This window comes from Adiantum capillus-veneris, chromosome 21, assembly GCF_014529385.1.
Source record: "Adiantum capillus-veneris isolate H3 chromosome 21, ASM1452938v2, whole genome shotgun sequence".
NCBI lineage: Eukaryota > Viridiplantae > Streptophyta > Polypodiopsida > Polypodiales > Pteridaceae > Adiantum > Adiantum capillus-veneris.
In genome coordinates, this window is record NC_140951.1 from 28034657 (window position 1) to 28061279 (window position 26623).

Here is a 26623-nt window from a genome sequence, read left to right on the forward strand (position 1 = left end):
GGTAAGCCAAGCTATTGAACTATCTGAGTGCTGACGAAATTATTCGAGCATCCGCAGTCCACCAAAATATTGATGTAGCGACCATTAAGTGTTCCAAGAAGGCTCAAAACTTGCTTTGAGAGAGGCTCCAAAACTGAAGAATTGCATTGAGCATGCTTCATAAAAATACTTGCATCCTCTGAGACACGAATCGTATTGACCACAGATTTTCCTTTATCCTTAACAGATTCTGGTTGTTCAAAATTCGATGATGTTTCCGCATTGGAATTTCTTTTCAAATTAGACGGATTTGGTCTCTTTGGACATTGATACCATCTATGGTCACCACTGCAAATTGTACATAATCCTTCCTTCCTTGAAGTCGAAGATGTATTTGACGAAGAGCCTTGCTGAGGATTGGAATGCCGATCTTCAGAAAAGTCACGTCCTTTACCACGATCTAGTGGAGGAACATGTAAAGAAGATCTGCTTTCAGATTGTCAATCTTGAGAATAGAACCTTGAAGTTGAATAAGGTTGCGTTGCTTGCTGTCTGAACTGAGACTGATGTTGCTGACTTTGGCTATAGTTGTCTCTGCAATCGCGCTGTGAAAAGCGAGCGCTGTTTGAAGATCTGTTACCAGGAAGAAAATTCCGTGTAGGGCGCCGATTATCGCCAAGACGCTCCACATAGGCAATTGCAGCATCCAAAGTGGTAGGGTTGTATTTGTGCACATCGTCCTTCAAGTTGGGTTCGAGTCCGTCGATAAAGCTGTGAAGTTTATCAGAGGGACTAAGCGTCTCTATCTCCAGAGTTAGCCTTTGAAACTCTGTGATGTACACCTCAGTCTCATTCATTTGCACGCACAACCCACTCACTTTGTTCGTGATCATAGCACTCTCCATAAGACGGAAAGCTCTCTCTTTCCCTAAGAACTAAAAGGAACCTTGAGCAATAAAGATCACTAATCTTAAGAAAATACAACATTCATTCCGCTGCACCTAACATTGGTATCAGAGCTTTTTGAAGTGTTCTGCATTACTCAAGGAAAGAACCACAAGAATTTTTTTTGCTTGTTGAGGTCGCACGAACCCAAGTTTACTTGGGCGTGGTGATTCCTAATCGTGTTTTGTTGAAGAGTGACAGGAATCCCAAGAAAGAAGGGCTTGTCCAGCCTCCCCTTGTGTCTCTTTTCACTCATTGAGAGCGGACAGTGCACTTAGCGGCCGGCCAATCGACGTGAGGTGGGAAAAAGCTACCTTGGTGTGAGCGCAAGGCCGCCAAGGGGTGCGCCCGCAGAAAAGGGTAGAGCTCGGGTGAAGAGAAGATCCTTCTCCAACGCGATTTGCAAGCGAAAGAGAACCTCAAGACCCGCAAGAACCCAAGTTCCTCGTGAACTTAAGAACCCAAGAACCCACAAGAACCCACGATTGCAGGATGATCATCACTCGAAGCGGAATGGATACTTCGCTTGGAGGTGATTAGCATGAGAGAGGCGAAGAAGAATTTTCCCGACCGGGAGGTTTTTCCGACCCTCCCCCTTTCCCATCTACGACGAAGATTGCACTAACTCCTATGGAGGCTTTGCAGCAATTTTTTCTGAAACAGAAGTTAGAACGAGAAGCAAGAAATGCACAAAGAAAAGCAAAAAGAGAGCGTGAACACGAAGAAAGAATGGCAGCCATAAAGCATGAGTACAAAGAAAGGAAAGCCGCCTTGTTGCAACTCTTTTCTCAAATGCCGGCACAGATGCACGAAATTCGGGAAAAGGAGACTCTCCGTTTCTTCTTCTCCAAAGCATGACACACAGGATTTGCATGATTGTGTGAAGCATGATGATGATTTGATTGATAATGATTTGCATGATGATGAGAAGCATGATGAATGGAATGATAATGATTTGCATGATGATTTGAAGCACAATGATAAGCATGATGATTTGGATGCCAATGATTTGCATAATGATTTGGATGACAATGATAAGCATGATGATTTGCATGATCAAGATGTGATATCTCACAAGCATGATGATTTGCATGATCAAGATGTGATTTCTCACAAGCATGATGAGTTGCATGAAGAGGACGTGATTGTTCACAAGGATGATGTGTTAGTGGATGCTTTTTCTAGCGAAGCTAACCTCGTTGTAGATTCGATCAATCACGAAGAACCGATCTTGGCTTTCAAGTCGAGGTCCAAAGAACCCCCACAGGATGATTCGATCATTCAAGATGAACCAATCTTGGCTCTCAAGCCTTGGTCCAAAGAACCATCACAGGAAGTATTGTGTTCGCATGATTGATACGCACGCATTGTTCGAGTGTTTCATTCATGAAGGTTTCCTGTATTTTAGTCAGCATCGTTATGTGATCCCTTTTCCTAGGCATGACATACTGTATGTTGAGCACGTTTCTCTCATGGATGAGCACGAATGTATGCGGATTGTGCATGAAAAGTTGAAAAGTTTGTACGTCAGGAAGTCACATTTCATGTCTCTTCCTTGGCATGACACAGTTGTTGACAGAGCACATGACAGTATGAGCACCAAGCATGGGCATTTCCATTGTGATTTGCCACAGTTGATTGATTTTGATCAAACAGAAAAGATTCAATCGCATTGTTTGCATGTGTTTGATGAACGGGTTGTCACTCTGTCTCTATGTTCATCTACATTGCATACAGTCTTTCGCAAAGACAATATTTTTTTCCTTCACTTTACATGGAATGGGTATGTTCATGGTTTTGTGTTGGAGATGGTTTCAGGAATTTTCAGTCATGGAGATTCTTGAAGATGGAAGAAGCACGACTCTAGACGAAGTTGAAGCAAGAAAGGAGATTCAAAAGACTTTGTGTCGCTTTCGGCGTGGCCCAAAGAAGCAAGCGTTGCAGACCTTTATGAAGTTCAAGTACTGCACGACCCACACATCAGAGTGGGCCGGCGAAGAGTCCCTTCCAGGATTCCGGATGCTGTTGGCGATCTCTATCAATGCCATACAGTTCGGTACCAGTACCTCACTTTGAAAAGGAGGGGATGTCACGTGACACATCCCAACCCTATGTGTCCGTGGACAAGCTACACCACAGCAGGGTTCAGTCAGTTCAGTCAAGTTTAGATTAGCAGTGATCTGGCACTTTTGTGAGTCTATTCGTAGACCGTGCATGCCCAGTCACTTAGCATAGATGCATATCCTCTGGTTGCACACAGCATGATCATCGAAATTCCCATCAGAATCCATTAGCATCAGTTAGGGGAATTTTCCAGTGCATTTAGCCTATTTTCCTATTTATTGGATTTTCACTTATTATTTTTAAGTGACTTTCCAACAAAAGTAGGTAGGGCAATTTTGCTAAGTTAATATATAAGCAAACCCAAGTTAGCACTTTCTGGAAGAAGAGGCAGCAGGAGCACCTTGCTCAATAGGCAACTTCTCAGCAAGACCAACCCCCGCGACTACTCTGGCGTTTTCTCCACAGAAGACCTAGTGTTTTTGCATCAGATCAGCCTTGGCGATTTGTGCACAGCAGATCAGCCCCGGCGTCATCACGACGCAGCAGATCAGCCTAGCGTTTTTGCATTTGCAGAACCCCAGCGACAGAAGGACCAATTTCAGCCCCTGGCGTTTTTGGATTTCAACAGCAAATTAAGACCAGCATCATTCACCTAAAGTGTAGCAGATTTAGCCCGTAAAGACCATCAGTTTTCAGCCCTAAGAAACCTCATTTTTCAGCCAAGAAAACGCAGCCAAAACAGTCATTTTCAGCCACCGAAACAATCCCGAGATTCAGCAATTAGAAGATCTCAGATTTCAGCCGTCAAGTCGCCGTAGTCGTCATCGGCATAGTCCCATTGCATCGGTCCATTGCATTCGCATTGTACACCTTTGTGCAATCAAAGTAGACCACTCTCGCCGACGAGAGTGGGGCCTTCGGAGGAGGGTTTTACAACCTCTCGGGTGTCGTATCTCTTCTCTCTCCTTCTCTCAGTCTCATTCACTTGCATGCACAACCCACTCACTTTGTTCGTGATCATAGCACTCTCCATAAGACGGAAAGCTCTCTCTTTCCCTAAGAACTAAAAGGAACCTTGAGCAATAAAGATCACTAATCTTGAGAAAATACAACATTCATTCCGCTGCACCTAACAACAGCATTAAAAATTTTATAAAGTAATTGAAGTTCGCGATTGTCTACCTTATCAGTTGGATCTGGTTCGTCTGATTCGTCCACTGAAGCTTCGGAAGAAGTTGTTGAAGATGCTGCATTAGTAGTTCGAGAAACAACAGGTCGACTTCAAGAAGTGTTTTCCGTGTGCATCTCATCCAAGCGAGTGTGAAGTGATGCGAGGCTTATGGAAAGTGTGGCCATATGCTCCTTGATAAGAGTAAGGGCATCATCAGATTAACCACCTCCATCCTGAGAATTCGGTATGGTTACGCCTCAAAAGGAACTCTTGAACAGATGTAGATTCTTGTTCGGGAACAGGTTATGGGACGGGTGCTCCGTGAGCGGAAAATCTCTCTGGAATAAGTTTGCGCTCTGGAGTCGGGGGATTGGGAATAATTATCACTTTCGGCTCTGAGCAGAAGAATCCGGAATCACGAACACTTCATGTGTAGTGGAATTATCGGGGAATTTTGTCTGACAGGTTATCCAACTGCTCTCATCGGCGAAAGGTACTGCGCACAGAGTGTGCACAAGGCCAACGCGAGTGGGTTTTCTCTTTGTTTTTTTAAGTTAGTTTATTTGGGGTTTTTTTTTTTATCAAGTGAGTGAGTTCACATTGGTTTTTAAAAAAATTGGGTCTTTGGGCGGCCAACTTAAATCAAGTGACTTAAGGTCACTTGAATAATCTGAAAATTGAATAAACTGCCGAGCGTAAAAACAGAAAGACCCAGCCAGTGTAGAAATAAGTCCAGCGAATGTCTATTGGCAGCGTAAAACAGCCAGCGCTTGCAAATTAGAAGGCAGAGTTTCAACATGAGGTGACGTTTCAGCCAGCGATAAAGTGTTAAATCTGCCAGCGCTTCAGAAATTCAGCCTTGCATAGCAAAATTCAGCAAGCTTTTCAGATTTGCAGCCAACATTTGTAGAAATTCAGCCCATCTGCGAGTCTCATGGCGCCAAGTGATTTGAGAACCGTTCGCGTGAAGGGGTGCAATCCTTGGGAAGGAGTGCGAACTCTTCAAACTGAAGGGGCACTTCCAAGGGGTGCAAGCATTGGGAAGAGGTGGCACCTGCCGGCGTGGTACCCTTTCGCATGAAGGGGTGCGACCATGGGTTTGAAGAGGTACTACCCGAGGAAAGAGCGCTCGAAGAGGCTCCAGCAGAAGTTGTCCCGAAAGTCACCGGGTACGCCACACAAACTCTAGGTATGCCACACACTCGCACACACTATTGTCCCGTTCTGTTTATGCTGCTTTTTTATGTATAGAATTAAATCAGTTACCTCATACCATCGAGGAAGAAGTTGAATTCCATCTTTCTTCTGCTTCCATGCAACTCCGAGAAAAAGGGGGGGGGGGAAGAGGGTAGCGGTGAGGGTGAGAGGCTCACAACCTTCGGGTCCCGGAAAAAATTTGCTTTGATACCACTGTGAGGATTCTAGGTACTAATCCTTTATTAAGTACTTAAACTCATGATTAAGACTAAAGAAACTGAACTCAACTTAAAGAAAGACTCAGAAGACTCTGTGTTTGATTGATTGAATGTGTGATACAAGGGCTCCTTATATAGGAGACGAAAAGACATAAATGAAAAGACACATCTCTTGGTGAAGAGACGCGACTTTAGACGTAAAGACATCCTTTCGGCGAAGAGCTGCAACCATTGGGCGAAGAGTCTCACCCGTAGAGCGAAGGGGTGTGACCAGTCGTCGAAGGAGTGTGGCTTTTGGCGAGGAGACACGTCCTTTGGGCGAAGGGGTGTGACCATCCAAGCGCAGGGGTCCTCCTTGGCATGGCACTTCGCGTATCTGCAACTAGGAGTAGATGTATTGCTGTTAACATAGTCACAATCGTGACAAAGAGCCTCCATAGGAGTTAGTGCAATCCTTGGCGTAGATGGGGAAGGGGGAGGGTCGGAAAAACCTCCTGGTGAGGAAAACTCTTTTTCGCCACTCCCATGCTCACCACCTCCATGCGAAGTATCCATTCTCCTTCGGGTGATGACCATCCACTGAAGTCTTGGATTCTTAAGTTCACGAGGAACTTGGGGTCTTGTGGTTCTTGGGTTCTTGGGTTCTTGAGGGTCTTGAGTTCTTGAGGTTCTTGAGTTCTTGAAGTTCTTCTTTAGCTTACAATCTGTGTTAGAGAAGGATCTTCTCTTACCCAAGCTCTTCTCTTTCCCACGGGCGCACCCCTTGGCGGCCTTGCGCTCACATTAAGGTTGCTTTTTCCCACCTCACGTCGATTGGCCGGCCGCTAAGTGCACGGTCCGCTCTCAATGAGTGAAAAGAGGCACAAGGGGAGGCAAGACAAGCCCTTCTTTCTTGGGTTTCCTGTCACTCTTCAAAAACACGATTAGGAATCGACACGTCCAAGAGGACTTGGGTTACGTGTGACCGCAACAAGCAAAAAAAATTATGCGGTTCTTGTGGTTCTTTCCTTGAGTGATACAGAACACTGCCAAAGCTTTGATACCAATGTAAGGTGCAGCGGATGTGAATGTTGAACTTTGCTCAAGATGAGTGCTCCGAACTGTGCTCAAGGGTTCCTTTTACTTACGGAAGGGAGAGCCTTCCTTTCCTTTAGTGAGAGAGTGCAATGGACACAAACAAAGTGGTGAACACTATGAATGAAGGTACATCAAACTGAGAGATAGAGAGAGAAGGATACGACACCAGAATGTTGTCAAAACCCTCCTCCGAAGGCCCCACTCTCTATGGCGAGAGCGGTCTACTATTGATTGCACAAATCTCTACAATGCTTTTGACTTGCCGACACTGTCAACGACAATGAGGACGACGACAAGACGGGCTGAAATCTGAAAACGCTAAGGGCTGAAATCTGCAAATCTTTATCTGCTAAATTCTGACTCTATGTCGATGACGATGTCGATGGCGACGATGCGACGACGACGCGCTGAAAACGCAGATTTCAGGAGGCTGAAACTGCAAACTATGCTGGATTTGACCGTGCGGTAAGGATCTGCTGCGGGAAGGTGAGATCTGCGAGGTTAGGGACTTTTACTGCGATGTCTGACTGCTGAAAATTGAAAACGCTGATGCTTCTTGGTGTTCCGTCGTGGTGAATCTGTTGCTGTGGAAATCTGCTAATGCTAGGGCTGATCTGCTGTTCTGCTACTGCCAAGGCTGATCTGCTATGCAAAACGCCAGGGCTGGTCTGTCATGCGAAAACGCTAGGCCTTGCTTGTTGCAAATCGCTAGGGTCTGTTGTGCAACACTAGGGTCTGCTGGGGGGATCTTGCTGAGATGGTGCCTGTTGAACGCTGAGTTCCTGCTGCCTCTTCTGCCAGAAAGTGCTAACGCTAGGTTTTCTTATATACATCATTGGCCAAATTGCCCTACCCAGTTCAAAAGTCACTTAAAAATAATAAGTGAAAATTGGCTAAAATAGGGATAATACGTCTATGCACTGTAAAAATGCTCATGATGGGTTCTGATGAAATCTGATGATCATGTTGTGTGCAACCAGAGGATATGCATCTAATCTAAGTGTTTGGTCATGCACGGTCTGCGAACAGACTCGCAAAAGTGCCAGAACACTTCCTAATCTAACTGAACTGAACCCTTGCCATGATGTAGCTTGTCCACGTACACATAGGGTTGAATGTGTCACGTGACATGCATTCACATACTTCCATGAGACAGTGGAGTATATAGATGCTTACACCTACCTTGGGGTGGTCTTTAGTGGACCAGCATTTTCATTGAGAGCAGCGGAGCCAGAGCATATGCAGCATTGGGTGGATTGGAGAGGATGTATTCACAGATTCAGTTTCAGGAGCCTCAGACGAAGCTCTGGCTTTTTGACACTCTAGTGGCTTTCGCATTGCTCTATGGAGTTCAGGTATGGGGGCTTTCATTGGACCATCACGAGGGGTCAGGTCACACTTATGGATGGGGAGACATGGAGAAGCCTCTGGTCTCTATGATCTCGCGGCTTATTATAGCCAAGGCTTCAATACCACATGACATTATTCGAGCACAGCTAGTTGCCCCCCCACTAATGGTTGAGGCGCTTACCAGATCAATCTCCTTTATACACCGATTGTAGGACCTCCCCAAAGATAGATATGCGCACCTAGCACTTAAGTCCCCTCGACAGTTAGCTATGCAGGGAGATATAGCATGCTGGTATGGGGAGATGACATCATGGTTTCGTGTACATGGGTTCAGCACGGACAGATCGCCCCCCTTCCAGTACTCATTGGATGCACCCTCTCTGACTCTTACATAGTCCAAGATCACCAAGCTTATCCGCCAGAACCTAACTCAGTTGGATACCAGGAGGACTTGGATCCCGGGCACAAAGATGGCTTTCTATAGAGAGCATCTTTTCCAGCTTACTGAGGATGGTTTTGTGATGAGGCCCAAATACATGGACACCCACTTATATTATGGAATACAATGTATTGGCCAGATACGCACACCTTCACACCAGCTTCAGGTCGAAACCAGTAGATACAACAGAGTACCAGTAGAGGCCACGACATGTCCCCTATGTCACATGGAGCCTAAGACACAGTTGCACTACACATGCCACTGCCCAGTTCGCTATGAGATATGAGACCGCTTTCACTGCCTGTTCAAAGAGGGCTTTCGACCACTCTCTAGAGTCATAAGGTATGAGGACCAGAGATGTCTGGGTCTGTTTTTGCTCAAGCTACATAGACACAGAGAGAGCTTGATGAGAGGAGAGGCTAGTCAGTCTCAGAGACGGATCACAGACTTCTTTAGAGCGGGCACTGGGCAACCAGAGGAGCAACTACCGTAGCAGAGCTCACATTCTCCTCACACCAGAGGCATGCTCATCGATCAAGCGATTGAGCTATGGAAATCCAAACGCCCACGATTGCGGAGGACTACACAGCATCGACGGAGGCTGCATCAGAGGATTCAGATCACTTTGGCCCGACATGCACGACCCTTGGTCAAACTACTAACCATGGAGGAGATTGATGAGATCCGTCGGCGACCAATGATGGATCTCCTGTGACTTAGCTCTTTTGAGGATTGTACAATGTACACCCTGCTCAGCCTTTGTATCACCTATTACCCATTATATCCCCACACACACAACCACATTGTGTTGTATTAGCCCTAAGTCACTAGTTTCACCCCGCTACTCATATCCTACACAGTTTCAACTAGCTGCTTAGTTCACATCTAGCAGTTCAAAATTCTATAGTACCCCTTTTTCAATACCTTTGTTATTTTCCGTACTCAAACATTGTATCGGATTCACCGTGTTGTAACTTTTAGTCTTTTTGGTCTCAGAGATCATTTTGGCCTTTTGAAGACGTTAATATAACATTTCATTTCTCTCTCTCTCTCTCTCTCTCTCTCTCTCTCTCTCTCTCTCTCTCTCTCTCTCTCTCTCTCTCTCTCTCTCTCTCTGTGTGTGTGTGTGTGTGTGTGTGTGTGTGTGTGTGTGTGTGTGTGTGTGTGTGTGTGTGTGTGTGTGCGCGCGCGCAGTTGATTGCAACTAAGGCTCAGTTTTGTTGTGGAAGGATCACGGATGGGCCAGAGCTTAAGCGGTTGGCTATCTGGATTCTGAGTTCAGAGAGCCAATGATCTTGTGCTTGGGAGTACAAATCTTCGCAGGTTGGCCAAGAAATCAGTTGTAATCAGCTTCAATAGCGGATCCTTTAGTTGTATGGGAGTACAAATCTTCGCATGTTGGCCAAGAAATCGGTGGCAATAGCGGATCCTTTTGATATATGGGAGCAGCAACAGGAGCAGGCACCCAACAATAATTTGTTTTCAAGGAGACGGAGCATACTAATGCGAGGAACCCTCCCCATCACCATTCAATATTAGACCTTTTGGCTCCAGAATCATGATTTGACTACTTATTACTCCCGATGTAGCATATTTCATTTTGATGTATCAGGACTTTGAGGCATTATGTCCTTTTTCGGATGTGGATATGCTCTAGCTTTCATTTTGGATCTTACTACATGACACATGTACTTGAGATTTTGTTGTCCGTTTGCGAGACTCAAGACTGTGGTCATGACCAATGGCGACTAGCTAGATAGTAGACTCATTTCTTGTGATTTCTATCCAGATTTTCCTTGTAATATTTAATATAGAAACTAAGAAATGTAGTGATATGACACAATCTTTTGCAACATCTAAGGCATTGCTAGACTGAGATCAATCTGATTCGATGTTTTCTGATTCAATGTTTTCTGATTCATATTTAAGTTTAGGCTATTATTTGATGCTTCTTCCTAGTGCAGTATATGCTTTTGTCTGCCACTATTATTGTAAAGGTTTTCCTCATTTTTGCAACTCCCATTCCAGCACCCCCAGTTCCCTGTTCTAATGCCAGTTCACAGTTATCATTCCAACAGTGCAGAGAGACGTACTTTTCCTAAGTCCAGGTTAAGAACGCACAACAAAAGCCAGATAGTATAACTGTGTTTTCCTTGTTATGCCCACGCCATTACAAGCAGCTGCTTGTTTCTGCTAGACTTAATGACATGATCATGAAATTCTCATTGAGAAAGGCAATGATATTTTTCTGTTCATAGGGCAACATGAACAAGAGCACTCTTCCTTGAAGATAGACCGCCCAGACCCTCGATGAGCAACCTTTCAAAAAGCATCATTTTGCTCCCACATACTACCTAATATCTGTCTTAGGCTTTTTGTCCAACCATCAACATAAGCATGGATACAAAAAACTCAGACTGGAAGGAAAAGCTTACTCATGGTGGTGGTCATGGGAATGATGGTGGTGCTCGTGCCCCTCCTCATGGTGGTGGTGGTGGTCATAGGAATGATGCTGGTGCTCCTCATGTTGATGCTGATCCTCGGCGTGAGGCTCCATCTCTCTCCACTCTCTATGTCTCTCTCTGTGCGCGCAGCTGAATGCAACTCCAATCGTTGGTCAAGACTCAACACTCTGGAGTCACAGTCCAGACCTGTAAAAGCATTGGCACGCCCCTGAAGGGGGCCCGCTAAAGGAGGGCCCGCTAAAAAAAAAAAACAGATCTTTTAGAACTACACAAGGAGTCCTTAGTAAAGCTTGAGAATTAGTGCACCTGGCAAAAAACTTTCTTTTCTTAAATTTCTTATAGATCTTTTTTAGAGGTGTTAACTTCTCTTTTTAAAGAGAGAATTTTGGGTCACACACAATCTTTCTTATCCTCTTTCACTTTTATTTTCTCAGTTTGTTACAATGCTTCCAAGTGATTTTTCAAACATTATTTTTTATGTTTTTAGAATATATTGTAATCTAAATATTTTATTGTCACATTTTTTTTCATAAAACATAATTTTATTGTGATAACAAATGTTTTAAAAAGTTAGTGTGACTCTTTTGTTTTTCCTCAAGAAGAAAGCTTTTATTATTAACTTCTTCTCATAGCCTTATATAGGCCATAGTGAAATCTCTCTTGTTTTTTCCTTGCCCAAAGGAATGAGGCCTTAGTTTTTTTTGCTAATGAAAAGGAGAGGTTATTTTTTTAAAAATACACAACTTTTACTTTTATTTTATTGGTGGATAGAAGTAGTGGATATGTATTACACATTGAAGATATCCAAGGAATCATGAACTTGGGGATTTGTGAATATCATGAGAATGGGCACCTTTTTGTTGTATGTGATTAATTACAATTGGGATAGCTGGAGCATAATGGTTAATTATTGTGATGTCTTTCTATTTTTTATTAACGGTGACTTGATGACTTGTAGATTGAAGTTGTGGAGTTGAGAGAAGGCCTCGACAATAAATAAATTCCTTGGTCATTTCACATTTGCACAGTGTTTTAGATCTTTTATTAACAATCCACTTTGGTTGCTTTGTAAAAGGGATAGTGAAAACTCACTCTGAGAGGGTCATGCAATAAGTGATATGCTCCACTCATAATTAAAATGGAACTAAATGCAAAAGAGGGGCCTCCAATTTTTGGCACCAATAAGTAATATCAAATATTAAATACCAAACTCTATAAGATGGAGGTGCAATGGAGTAGTGGAGTTTGGAGCTACAATCTTTATGCTATTCTTGTGTAGATGCTCTCAATTCTTTATTTTCCCCTCTCTTAACCTATGCCTTGGGCTATGGAGTTTCTCTATGTCACCTTCTTGTGTAAGAGTTTGTCTCCTTCCTTCCTTTCCTTGTGTACAATTTATTATGTGTATGTGTGTGCATGTCAGCATCAATCCTTCTATCTCTCTCTTTTCCTTCTCCATCATGGCAAGGTCAATGGTTCAATTTCATGGCCAAGGGTGCAAGCCCACCTCTGCTCCCAACAATGATATCAGAGCTTTTGGTTCGAGGAAATCTGCAATCGAATTCAAATTGTATGTAGCAAATTGCGAATTTGTTGCATCATGAGTTCGGCTTAAGCAAGCTCTTGAGAGAGTTATGAGGAAAAATTCCGAGATTAGGAGATAATTTGAGAGAAGATGGCTCTTGAGGTCTTTTGAGGCTCTCCTAGAATAAGAAGTGGACTTCTTAAGCTTGAAATAGAAGCCGAATCTACGACCTCTTGCACTGCAGTCTGCAAGGGGGGGACCAAATAGGGAAGAGAAGGTTACCAAAATTACCCTCCTACTCTGTCAATCGAGTTCAAGATGTGGGAAACCGGCCTTACATAGGATCTCCCATTGCAATCGACCTCAGTAAAGCCGTGCAAAATTGGTAGCAAGCTGATCGGGACAGGTGGAACGACTTCTTCTTCATGCTCGTGAGCCCAGGAGCTCCCTACGGGTTGACATCGACCCTTCTTCACCAACGCGCTATCGTTCTCAACCCATCTCGCTTGAAGGCCATCCCTTTCACACATCTTTAGTTAAATGTGTGGTTAAAGTTAAAAGTCTTGGCCGGCCATAGATTTCGGCCGCCACTCTCCACCTCCCTTTTGGCAGCCCATTGCATGCCTAGCCACTTAAGAGGCACTTCACCCCCATCTAACTCATTATCTTGTGGTCGGCCGTCCAACATAAGAACATCTTTAGCCGTCCTTTAATTCTTGTGACCTAGCTACATCATCCGTATGAGAAGCCGATCCTACTTTCACCAAGGTCTTTGAAGCTGGCCTCCCAAAGTCAATGCATCTTGACTCACAAGACTCACAAGAGATTGGGTTGAGTTCCAGATTCTAGATTCAAGTTAACAACCAAACATGACTAGAAACCATCAAAAACTAGTTTATTTCTATAGACTTTCAACGATTTTACCTTTGTACGGCCATAGCCATAACAAAAGGTCCCACACATGAGCACACGAAGCCCATTGGATTTGACAACAAGGTAAATCAATTTAAACTTACAACATTTTCTTGAGTTTCCTTGAAAATTTTGTAGAGATTTATAACCTTTGAGCACATTTTTGGAGCACAATTCAAACTTGGTTCTCTTGCTAATGGGATGGTACTTCTATGCATAATTTTAGACAAGTTTTATTAGATGACTTTTGTACTACTAACTCTCCATGGAGTTTTCTCTATTTGTAAGTTGCAGAGATGTCACCAAGAACACGGTTGAAGTATCATCTTAGCACATGTCTAAATTTAGAGCCATTTGGACTAGCTGACCACCAACATTAAAAAATAGGTATCTTAAAAGTTTATACCGACCTTGGGTAATGTGTCTCTTCCTTTCTTTTTCATCCATAATTTTTACTTCACTCTATACTTGTTCCTATCTCATGCATTTGTAAGATGATACAACATATTTATTGATTCCTAGATTCACAAATTATGAGTTATTTTACTTTGGTGTATTCAACATACCTTTTGGACCACCTATCATTTCTCTTTCCATATCTTTAGAAACTACCCAAGACAAGGGATAAGACACCTGATTGTGGTGAGGCTAATCACATTTCATGACGAGTGTGTGTTTGTGCATATGATTGTTCACATTTGTAAGTCTCTCTCCCTTCTCTCTCCTTAGAAAAAAAATTATTGACATTCAAGATAATATTCATTTTTCTATTATCATTTGTGAAAAATTTCTGTGATAGTTGTAGTTAATCATTGATGATTGCATGTTACATTCTTTTCAATCTTCATGCTACTAATCAAGGCATAAAGGCCACTTTTAATTCCAATGTTGACAAACACCAAAAGCAATGTCTCTCCAACGTAGATGAGTGAAGCAATCTAAACTTCTAAATCAATAAAATCAAGATAAGTATCCAATTTCCAATTGTTTCAACTCTTATTGGAGAAAAGGCCAAATGCCATATTTTCAGTTGCTACTAGACTTGTATCACTAGTTTATTTACTACTAGTATGCAAACTCAATGTGAGAATAAAGACAAAACATGTGTGCCTAATGCAATACACCACTATCTGCATTTAAGTATTTCCCTAGAAAGTGTAATTCAATAAGAAAATAGGGTACTACATATTTTCCAATTCTCTAAATTTTAACATCGGGTTACTAGCCCCATGAGGTACTAAATTTTTGGGTGAAGTTTTTATTTTTAGATATTCCCGTTTGTGTACACTCTTTGTGCCCCTTCTATGGTTTTAATGCACAATATGTTGGGCAATAGGAATGTCAAGAATGTGTCCATTCTCTGTTACCTCAGCTCATGCTTGAATAGTCACTATGTTTTGGGTCATAGTGTAATGCCCAAGCATATTTAAATAGGATACCTAACCTTGTGATATATTTAATAATTAATTACCATCACGTTGGCACATTCACAGTGCATTTCACAGTAGTCTATTACAACCCTATCGAGGACCCCTACCTACACCCTCTATATATGAGGAACCACCTATACTTGTAGATGAAGAAGAGCAACTCATTCCTGACCAAATAGTTGATCATGAAAATGGTCAAGGGTGCAAGCCCACCCCTGCTCCCAACAGTGAGTCCCTCACTTGTCCTCCTTAGTAATTACTCGCTTGAAAAAAACCAATACTTTCTAGATTCTTGATGATCCCCAGTATCCTACCCGTCCTGCACTAGCCCTAATAGAACCATCAACTTTGCAGCTCATGTGTTAACCTCAAGAAGGTGAATGCAACTACCATATGAGATAACTATCCTCTTCCTATTACACAGACCATGCTTTAGAGCGGGTAGCTGGAAAAGAAGCTTATAGTTTTCACGTGTGCTTGAGTCCCCTACAAGAAAGCACTAGAAGATTCTAGAATAATGGCGTGGAAGATTCTAGAAGATTGAGTAAAGGGCTAGAAGGTACTAGAATATGGCTTGCATCATCACTTATGTCATTGCGTACATCATCGCCTACATCATCACTTCCGTCATCACCTGCATCATTGCCTATGTCATCGTTTGCATCGTCACTAGAAGGCTTTAGAAGAATCTAGAAGGATCCATAAGATTTTAGAAGGTTCTAAAAGTATCAAGAAGATTCTAGGAGTAGCTAGAAGAATTTAGAAAGTTCTAGAAGCTTGAAGAAGAATCTAGAAGCTTGGAGAAGATTTCAAAAGAATCTAGAATTTTTTGGAAAGCTCTAGAAAGTTGAAGAAGGATCTAGACGGTTCTATAAGAATCTAGAAGTTTCTTGAAAACTCTAGAAAGTTGAAGACGGTTCTAGAAGAACTAGAAGGATCAAGAGGATCTAACCTCCTCAAGTAACCTCCTCAAGCACTAGTATAAATAGGGATCTTTGGCTACAAGCCCTTCAGTCTTGTTGCCAACACAAGTTGTGAGACACATGCGAGGTACATAATCTCCTAGCTCTTGTCTTGTTATCAATTCTTGTTCTTGTAAATCAATCTTCTCAACACCAGTGTGAGGCTCCTATGAGATAAGCCCTCTTCTAGTTCTTGTCTTATGTTCAAGTCTTATCCTTGCAATCAAGCCTTGTTTTGTACTTGAGTCATGTAATCCAAATCTTGTATCAAGTTCTCTCAATAAAGTATTAAGTATTGTAGTCAAGATTAAGCTTATAATCAAGTCCCAAGTTCTTGTACATTGTGAGCGCCTCCTCTTGCTTTCTTCTAGCTCTAGACGTGCTCATAACAATAGCTTCTTGGATGGATTTTTTGGCTACAACCAATTGGCCATAGGTCTGAAAGATCAACATAAAACAGCTTTTGCCACAAAATGGGGAATTCTTGTGTACAGAGTCATGCCTTTTGTGCTGACCAATGCACTAGCAACATTCTAGAGATTAATTGAGCCATGCATTCAAGGACTATCAATAAAATTTTCTAGAAGTTTACATGGACGATCTTTGTGTGCATTTTGCAAAATAAGAAAACCATTTGAGCACCTCAAGTGCGTCTTTGAGAAATGATGTCTATATAGGATTTGCTTAAATCCCAAGAAGTGTGTATTCATGGTTAGACAGGGCAAAATTCTTGAACATATTATCTTGAAAAATGGTGTTGCTACTGAAATGGATCAGGTGGAAGCAATTGCTGAAATGCCTAAAAAATCGACGAGTGTCAAGGAAGTTTAAGCATTCATGGGATATTGTGGCTATTACCGTAGACTTATCTACATATTGTGGCTATTACCGTAGACTTATCTACATGTATCTGTCATTGCAAAACCCATTTATGGCCTTATTACTCACTTTGAATGGACTGAGGAATATGAAGTGTCCTCTAAAAGCTTAAAAAAGCTTTGTCTTCAGCATCAATATTGAAGACCCTTTATTGGAACAAAGTTATCCATGTGCATGTAGATGCTTCAAGCTTTGCTATTGGTTGCATACTCGCCCAACCAGGCGAGGGGACAATGGATTGTGAGGTCCCATTGTGATCTTCTCACGAGAAGAAGAGGAGAAAGTGTGATGGCTGATGAGAAAATGAAGGTGGTTTGCAAAACCACACTTCCTCATGCACTTTTCCATCTAAAGCCCTATTTGGTGATCGATCAATAGGGTAATGCACCATGTGACAATATTTTTCACACTTTCTCCTGAATAGTGCGATACAAGCGCTCTGCAAAACCATTTTGAAAAGGATTATGAGGAGTAATCTACTTGCTCTTAATTCCCTTTGAGTCACAAAAGGCATTAAATGCGTTTGATGTGTACTTGTCCCCGTTGTCAAACATAAGCATTTTAGTGTCTTGATGGTCTGATTTTCAGTATATGCAAGAAACCTTTTGAACAACTACAAAACATGACTTTTCAAATAGATTGGATATACCCACATTTTGCGTGATGCATCATCATTAAAAGTGACAAAATACTTCCTACCACCTAAAGATAACTCTGGCATTTCACATACATCAAAATGTCCTAGATCTAAAGGTGACGACTTCAAAGAAATAGACTTGATGTATGGTGTTTGAGCATGTTTCCCATAAACACAATGTTCACAATGTGAAAAATAAAAAAACTTCAAACATGGCACATAACCAAAATGAGACAGAGTTTGCATTCCTTTTAAACTCATGTGTCCTAACCGGCCATGCCACAAAGAAACACTTGGCTACTCGGTATGGTCACCACATGGTTACATGAACTAGATACATACAAAGGATATAAGGTGTCAGATTTAGACCCTTTTGCTACAATCGTTGATCCCTTACATATCTTCCATTTCCAATCACCAAAACTAGTGCGATAGCCTGCTTCATCTAGTTGACCCATGCTAATCAAACTCTTTCTCATTTGCGGTACATGTCATACATTATGTAACATAAACATCAAACCATCAACAAAGGAAAATTGCACACTGCCAATACCACCAATGTCGCATGCATAGTTGTCACCAAGGTAAATAGTGCCAAGTTTTCCATCTCTATACTCAAAGAATCACTCTTTGTGTGGTGCTACATGAAACGAAGCACCGAAATCAAGTATCCAAGTATGCATGTCAACATCCGAATCAACAACCAAGAAGTGTGCATCAAAAGAAGGAGCATAGAGAATCTCCCTATCATAGCTGACTAGATTGATTTCCTCTATCTCCACTCTACTTTTGCCTTTATCTTTATCCTTGTTGCTATCATCACTAGTTTTGTTCTTCTCTTTTTTCCGTTCATACCCACTTATAGTGTCCTTCTTGCCACATTGTTATCATTCTACATCCTTTTTGGAACGAGATTTACTGCGCGCCTTTCTATTTTCATGTTTTCCCCTTTGTTGGGACCTACCTCTTGCATTCAAAGCACTGGAAGAACTATTTGCAATAGTGTTCTTCATGTTCATCTCTTTTGTAAGAAGGGAACTCTCCCTATTGACACGTTCAAGTGTGGCATTTGAGTTACTTAAAGATGTCCAAAAAGCGTCCCAACTTTTAGGTCACATTCATAGCAAAAACATTGCTTTGAATTCATCATCAATGTTGAATTCCAAATTTGTTAGCTGGCTAAAAATTGAATTAAACTCATTCAAATGCATTGACATCAAAGTGCCTTCCTTCATATGAAGGTCCATGAGCCTTTTCAACCAATATACTTGGTACTAGTAGCACTTTATTGAGCATACAAATCATCAAGCCTTTTCCACATTTCCATGCATTCTCTTCTTTTTCAATATTGAACAAAAGAGAATTTGACATTGAAAGCATAATCATAGAGCGTGCAAGCTCATCCATCTCTTACCACTCGTCATCATCCATATCTGTTGGTTTTATCCCCTTTTTCTTAATCAGTCTTGCCTCCCTCTTCTGCAAGAGAACATTGTAACATTGTTTTTTCCATATAGCAAAGTTATGGTTGCCTTCCAACTTTTTGATGTGCAAGAGATTGCTACTATCACTATTGGAGGCCATGTGTTACCACGAGAGACCAATAAAACACCCAAATACAAGCAAAAAATGCCAAAATTACCTTGTAATGATACAAATTCAACACCTCAACTAGTCATACATATGCCAGAAGACCTAAAATGTCATCAATTTGGTGTCAATATATCAATTTCAAAAGTAGTCCTAAAAATTCAGCATCAATTTCTCATTCGAAGACAAGAAATTTTGACAATTTCACTTGGAAATGCAAAACGCCCAAATTTTTGAGTTCAATGTCCCACAAATTGCATAAAAATAGCATGTTAATGCATTTCCAGGGCCAATTTTGGGTGAATTATCAAAATTCAGCAAAACCCCCAAATGCGTACGAGATTAAACTCGCTTAATGAAGAGTGCATGTGGGCGGATGTTTGTGTGCGTGGTGTAGTTGTAGTGCAGTGTGTGCGTGCAAGAAGGGGAGAGTAAGAGAGTAGACATTGTGTGAGTGGAGTAGGGATCAAATGAGCTACTCCTTATTGTTGTATATATGTATACACAATAAGGTGAGTTGTGGACAAGCACCCATATCCTGGGCGATCGGGCAAGGCACACGAGCCTTTACCCATACAATCTCTCACTTAAAGGTGAATGTGCCAATAAGTGGGTCCTATTAGATAAACTACTAGTATGTACAAGAAAACAGGTGAGAGACTCTCTCAACCTACGCCCAGTGACTTGTTCAAGTTGATCTACATGAAGTCGTATCAGCCCTAGTGATAGGTGAGCGTGTGTCTCGTTTGTGTATCCATGCTAGAGACTACATGTAAATCCAACAGAAAACTCTATATGGTTTGCAAAATTCCATGATGCATCATGCTAGTGTCAGTCATAGTGTACGACTGACAATCCTTGCTGCAAATGCTCCCACTACAGTTGCTAGATCGGGCCTCGACACTAGTAGGTCATACATGAGACGCCTGAACACTGACAAAATCTTCAAAACATGGTTGTCCTAGAGACTCCCTTGTGCTATTTGTATGTACTACATCATCAAGACTACTCATCGCGTATGGATGTGTCAATGTCGACACTGAGATGGCTACGTCCCTCTCACCCATAGGCAAAAGTCTGTGTCTTGGCACTAACTCATCACCCTCTAGCATGAGCATATCAAAGAACTTCATGTATGTCATCTCTGCATGTGTCTCAAAAACATCTCACCAATACCGCATAAATCATAGACAGACAATCAATGTCTGAGTAAAGAAATCCACAAATGGTATACATGCACTGTAAAAAAACATTGATGTCGTCTTCCGCCGTTGGACAGAAGCGATAGCCAGCGGGGGAAGCGATAGCAGATGTCGAGCCAATGATACCGAGAATGAACGTCAAAGCCGAAGCCACACTGTCGTTGCAGGAGAGCTGATCCAATGCCGTGGGATGCCTGGGCTTACTTGCTGACACTTACATGTGGTACCTATGTGTGCGCGCACATCAATAGCCGAGGGGAAGTTTGGAGGAGAGAGCATGTGCTTCCCTCTCGCTTGCTCATTTCCATAGCTAGGGGACGAGACGTTGTATGTCTCTACCTCTCTCAAGCCGATATCGAAGCTCATTGTAATTGTGTGTGTGAGCATACCCTTACACACACCCCTAAAGAGAAAAATCAATTTAATTCTCTATTGTCAAACTATGGAACTACTCTGCTGCTCTGCAGCTAGAGAGAGAGAGAGAGAGAGAGAGAGAGAGAGAGAGAGAGAGAGTGTAAGAATAAAAAAATAAGGTGAGCAGTGAGCAGACGCCCATAGCCTAGGCGGTCCAGCAAGGCACAAACACCTTTACCCCAAAATTTGATGAAATTAATTTCAAAATTTTTGAAATTTCAGCAAAAACCCCACTTTTGAGCTCAAATTGGCGCCAAAATGGCTCGAATTGAATGGGAATTTATGTAGAATCTTAAAGTTGCCGATTTTCCACTGTCGTAATCCTTTATTGTACTATTGTACACTCGATTTGCGTGTTGAATTTTCTATTTTGAGTCCTATTTTCAACTTCAAAGCTCTCGAAATGATCCTCTCTTTGTCTGTAAACTTTTGTGATCACTATGCACGCATAGAAGTGTCTTTCTTGCGATGAAACTCCGCTCTGATACGAATTGTGAGGTCCCACTGTGATCTTCTTGCAAGAAGAAGAGGAGAAAGAGAGTGTGATGGTTGAATCCTAACAACGCGAAGAGAGGGGCAAAAATTATGCAAGAGAAGGTGCGCTAGCAAGGGAGGAGAGTCTACACAAATGAGGAGCTAGAGAGGGCAGCGTGCGATGCATACACACACACACACACACACACACACACACACACACAGAGAGAGAGAGAGAGAGAGAGAGAGAGAATCTGGGAAACCCACAGTTTTTTTAAGTTTGGGACTACCTTTGTATTATGTACATTGAGATGACTTTTAATTTAAGTGCCTGTTCACATGGGCGAGCACCGAACACAGGCATAAATGCCTTTCTTACCAACATGGATTTTCCCTATTTCATACGCTAGCATGCAACTAAACATAGCAGAAAAGAACTACACCACAACTGAAAGGGAAGGACTTGGAATGGTGTGTGCGGTCAAGAAATTTCAATGTTACTTATTGGCTAATAAGTTTGTCTTCTTCGTGGACCATCAAGCCTTACTCTATCTAGTCAACAAGCCATGCAATACTGGTAGGATTGTAAGATGGTTATCATCCTATTGGAGTTTGATTTCATAGTGGTAGTCAAGAAGGGCACCATTCACCATCAAGGAGATCATCGTTCAAGGATCACGTCTGGGGAACCATTGAAAGGAGTGGATGATGATTTTCTAGCTGCTTACTTGTTCTCAGTATAAATGTTTCCTAGATGGTCTGAAGATCTCATCACTTTGATAAACATAGCTCAAGTAGATTCATGAATCCAATTACACCACGACTGATAGAACAATCAACTCTGTATCAGCTATTGGCTGGAAGATTGTATAAAAAAAACAAAGATTCTACTTCTATACATAAGCTGTGAGGAGTAAGCAAACTACTTGAATCAAGCTCATACCACGATAGTGGGAATCCATTTTACAAAGAACCAAACTTTGCGACGGTTGACCTAGTTAGGATTTTACTGGCCTACGATGAAAAGGGATGTTCATGCTTACATAACCAATTATTCCCAATGCAAAGAAAGAGTAGCCATCTCACATGCCACGTTATTCTAGTATCCGTTACCCCGAGAGAGAGTAGATATATGGTAGAATATTTGACAAATTGAAAGTTCTCAGAAGACACGAGTAAAGACAAAGAGCAATAGAGACCAAATCCAACTATACGATGATTGGTCAGTAACTCTATAGACGAGGAACAAATGAGCAACTTAGACTGCGTTCCAACAAGGATGAATAACTTCTTGTAATGGAAATGGCCTATGAACTTTTAGAATAGCAAAATTAAGAGAATTAGAGTGAGAATTTTCATGAGACTACTTTGAGAACATAGAGGGTGAACTTAATTAGCATTAGCAACATAACCATTAGACTTAATTAACTTGGCATGAACAATACTTTTACAAGACAGAGAATTAGAGAACATGAAAACAGTTGAGGACCAGATTTATGTGGAGCCAATCCCCCCTCCAATAGGCTTTTGTATTATAGATTCTCCCATCAAGAGAGACTTGGTACAATAAAATCTTTGTGTTCCTTGTAACCTAGGTGATGCAATGAAGATGGAAAGCTTCATGCATCACGAGCTTAGCATAATCTTGTAAAAGCATTAACCATCCCCAGCTTCAGTCTCAAGGCCTCAAACACCTTCAAAGCTGCAGAGAGCTAGCGGGAATGAGGGTAGGGAAGAGGAAGAAGAAGTAACATACGAGAAAGAGATAGTTCCTCACTTATCATCACTCTTCTTGCATAGCATAGCATAATAGCATAGTAATGGTGAAGAAGATGGCAAGATTAAGCATTGGAGCATGGCTCTTGGTTGGATTTGCATTCCATAGCCAAGAGTGTTGGTGTAGGCTCTCAACTTCTCAACTTATCAACAAGCTTGGAGAAGGAGATGGAGTTCTTGCACTTTGCAATTCACACAATGAGAGTGTGTGAGTGTGTGTGTGGGAGAGTATACCCCCCAATCTAGCCCCCAAGTTGCATGGTCGACCCCCTCTTTTTGGCCTTGCTTGAAGCTCATTGGCTCTCTCAAGTCTAGCCAATCACAAGCATGGTTCATAACTAGCAATAGGGGTAGTCCTTGGACAAGTGTCCTCCTTCCCTCTTTGAGAGAGAGGACTTGATAAATGCTTAAACAATTAATTTAATTAACTAAATTATCATTGGACCCCTCTAGGGATCAACCAATAGGCTTTAGGCACCTTATGAGGGCAACATGGGGAGAAACTTGACATGTGTCCTTGCTGCCTCTTTATTGCATGGAGTGAGTGTATGTGTGTGTTCTCTCTCATGTCCTTACTTGTAGGGCTCTCCCCTCCATGTGTAGGGATGTGCTTTGAATTTTGAAACACCTTAACCCCTCAAGCACCTTAGTCATTAAGCACCTCAAGCACGTTAGTTAGCAAGCACTACAAGCACCTCAAGCTTGGGTCGGATTCCCACCTCAAGCACATCCCTAGATTGCCTAAGGTCAAAGGACTTTTAACACTAACCTTTGGAGGTCTTTAATGAAGCTAACGCTAAGGTATTTAAGCTCCATTATCTAGCCTTGCTCTTTGATAGACCATCTCTCATTTGGACCCCTTGAACCTTGGCCCCGTGTTGAGATAGATCCATAAGCACATGTCTATATTCTAACCCTTGTTCTCGTTTATTCTCCCACATTAAATAATCGGTTTAATATGAGAAAATATTTGGGTTGGTTAGATATTAGATTTTATGACATTACCTCTCTCTTGAAATCATAGTCATCCTCGACTATGACATTACCTCTCTCTTGAAATCATAGTCATCATCGACTATGAGGTAGAAGAGATAAAGCCTTAGTTATTAGTCAATGTTTCTTAGCGGGTAGAGGATCCCTTTTTACCCTATGACAACTTTCCAAGATGGATGACTAATCCATTTGAGGCTTGGGAGACTTAGCTACCACAAGCATGTCCGCTCTTTAGTCCATTTCATTCTCCCAAAAGTAGAGTGAAAAATTCTACTTGGTCTTTGAGAGATGTAGTCATCATAAACGTGATTCTAAGCATGCATACTACTTAAATTTGTGCACAATAAGAAGAGAATTAGTCTTATAAGGCAAAAACATTGATCATCTAAAAGAAACATGTACATTTGCTTACTCTAATGTAGCATTGTAAGCACTGACAAGGTTCATACTATCCTTAAGCTGTATTCCTTGCATCCATCTAGCATCTTCAAAAGGATAATTTTTGAACTTAATAAGACACTGTCAGATAATATTACCATGTTGTAGTACCTTGTTCTCATGCCGAAGGATAGCTTCCGGTAGTAGCACCCCTTCTTGGTCTTTGATTTCTAGTGGGACTTCAATAATTGGTTCTCTTGGTGGCTCTCCTTTGTAGGGCTAAAGTAGGCTCACATGAAAAGCATTGTGTATGAGCCAATGGTTGGGCAACTTGAGTTGATAATCTATCTCATTGATTGGCTTCAAGATTTGAAAGGGACCATATTATCTTTTTACTAGTTTAGCATAATACTTTTGATGGCCTGTAGGCTTTTTGCCTATTGTTTGCCTCAATTGAGCCTTGGGAAACTTGAGTAAGACCCAATCATTTTCTTTGAATGTTTAAGGCCCTTCTGTGCTTATCAGCAAGTAGCCTTTTACCTTTGTTGAGAGATGGATATAGCCTCCTTATCTTTTGGAAAGATTCTTGTAAGTCATGGCTACACTCATCAGCAGTGAAGATCTTCCCATGTACTTTAAGTAGCAAGGGACTTTTAGGTCTTCCCTCTATGATCTCAAAACATGTCTTTCTCGTAGTAGTATGGACATTATTATTGTACGCATACTCTACAAGGGGTAAGTACTTCTCTCTTGTGAGTGTTGATCTACTTATGTAACATAAGTCTTTAGTAGATCGAGAATTGTAAGATTGGCTATGTCACTTTCGCCATCCGTTTGTGGTGATATTTCAAAGAGAAACTCAATCTTGTACCTAGATTTTCAAAGAGACCTTTCCAAAATTTTTTGGTCATTCTAGGATCTCTATCTAATTCTAAAGATGTTGGTAATCCATGGTGTTTAAAAATCTGTGATATGAAGAGAGTTGCCATTTGGTGTGCCTTAATAGTATTTTTGACAAGAATAAAGCGTGCTTGCTTGCTAAACCTTTCGACTATTGTCCATATTCCCATATTCCCATGGATAGACTTAGGTAATCCAAAGATAATATCCATGGATATACTCTCCTATGGTGAATTAGGAATTGGCAAGGGTTGGAGTAACCCAGGTTGCTTTCCTTTATCATACTTGGTCTTTTGGCATACCACACATTTTGAAATATGCTCTTGTTTGTCTACTTTCATGGTAGGCCAATAGAAGTACGTTTTTAATCCTTGAAGAGTAGGTTGAATGCCTCTATGCCCCTCATAGCGAGGAGCATGGGTTTCATACATAACTTTCTCACGAAGGGAGTGAGTAACACATAATCTGTTGCCATGGAGAAGGTAACTGTCATGCAAGGTGAATGGTTCCTCTTTCTTCCCTAAGGCAAGGATTGAAATTATGTCTTTAAAGTCAGGGTCAATAGCATACTCATCTATCATAGAAGATAGATCATTGTGAGTTGCTATAGACACTGCATTGACTCTTGGTCGTCGTGAAAGTGCATCGGCCACTTGATTATGCTTACCAGCAATGTGAGCAATATGAAAATAAAATTGCAAAATAAAATTTTCCCACCTCATTTGTTTGTCAGAAAGCTTGGTTTGCGTCATGAAATTGGTGAATATACTGGGCCAGATGGTATGAATTTTTCTGTGGTTGGGCAAAAAGGTACATGGATCGCAATCCATGTTGGGAAGGATTTTGACATAGCCTTTTGCACACATGTTCCTATAGGTCTTCCTAGCACACTAGTGACATATTTTTAAATTTGGACACATTTTTCCTGTGTTTACTCAATTTCCTAGTTTATGGCCTTTTTTTTTGTTTTGACCATATTGGTTTTTTGAAACCACTTTTGGGCACTTCCTTTGACTGACATATGTTGTTGCCTTGATTCTAGATGATTTGTGTGTGAAAAGCATCGCTTTGCCTAGCTCCCCACCAATTTTCATCAGTATCTGAATCTATCTGAAAGAGGAAATTGGTCCAGGCAATTTGCTCAATTTTGCCGGCACTCTTTTGCTTTGCTTTGACCCTAATTACATCTTTAAGTTACATCTCTTCGATGATTGTTTTTCACTTTCTTCCGAACTTCCTTATGTTTCATCTGGTTTTGGAATAGAGTCCTAAAAAGTTCCATTTGCTGCTCTGGCCTGTGGGGTAGCTTCATACTCTTCTCCTAACCCTACTCCATGAGTTTTTTGCTAGAAACAGACCATTTTTCTTTTGATTACTGCCAAAAGACCATTTGCAAATTGAAGGTAACAAACCATGAGGATTTGATGATTTTAAAAGCCCTTTTTGTGACTATTTCTGCATGGTTAGTCATAATTTTGCATCCCCCAACTAGTGAATCACTCCTGCCCCGATTTTAGCAAAAAGGAACATGAATCACGATCCATGTTGGAAAGCATTTTGAAATTTTAGCAAGTGGAAGTTGTTCTTGGGCCTATGGGGATGCTATTGTGCAAATTTTTCTAATTTTAGGGTTTGGGAAACATGGA

General features: G+C 41.5%; 1 protein-coding gene across 1 annotated transcript in view; it reads right to left on the reverse strand.

The window, feature by feature from the left end:
• Nucleotides 1-11122, reverse strand: part of UREG (urease accessory protein G) — a 53357-nt gene extending 42235 nt beyond the window's left edge. Inside the window, exon 1 of the mRNA XM_086493292.1 lies at nucleotides 10876-11122. Coding sequence (XP_086349418.1) covers nucleotides 10876-10997 — 122 coding nt within the window. The 5' untranslated portion in view covers nucleotides 10998-11122. The remainder of the gene's footprint in view (nucleotides 1-10875) is intronic.
• Nucleotides 11123-26623: the final 15501 nt, after the last annotated feature.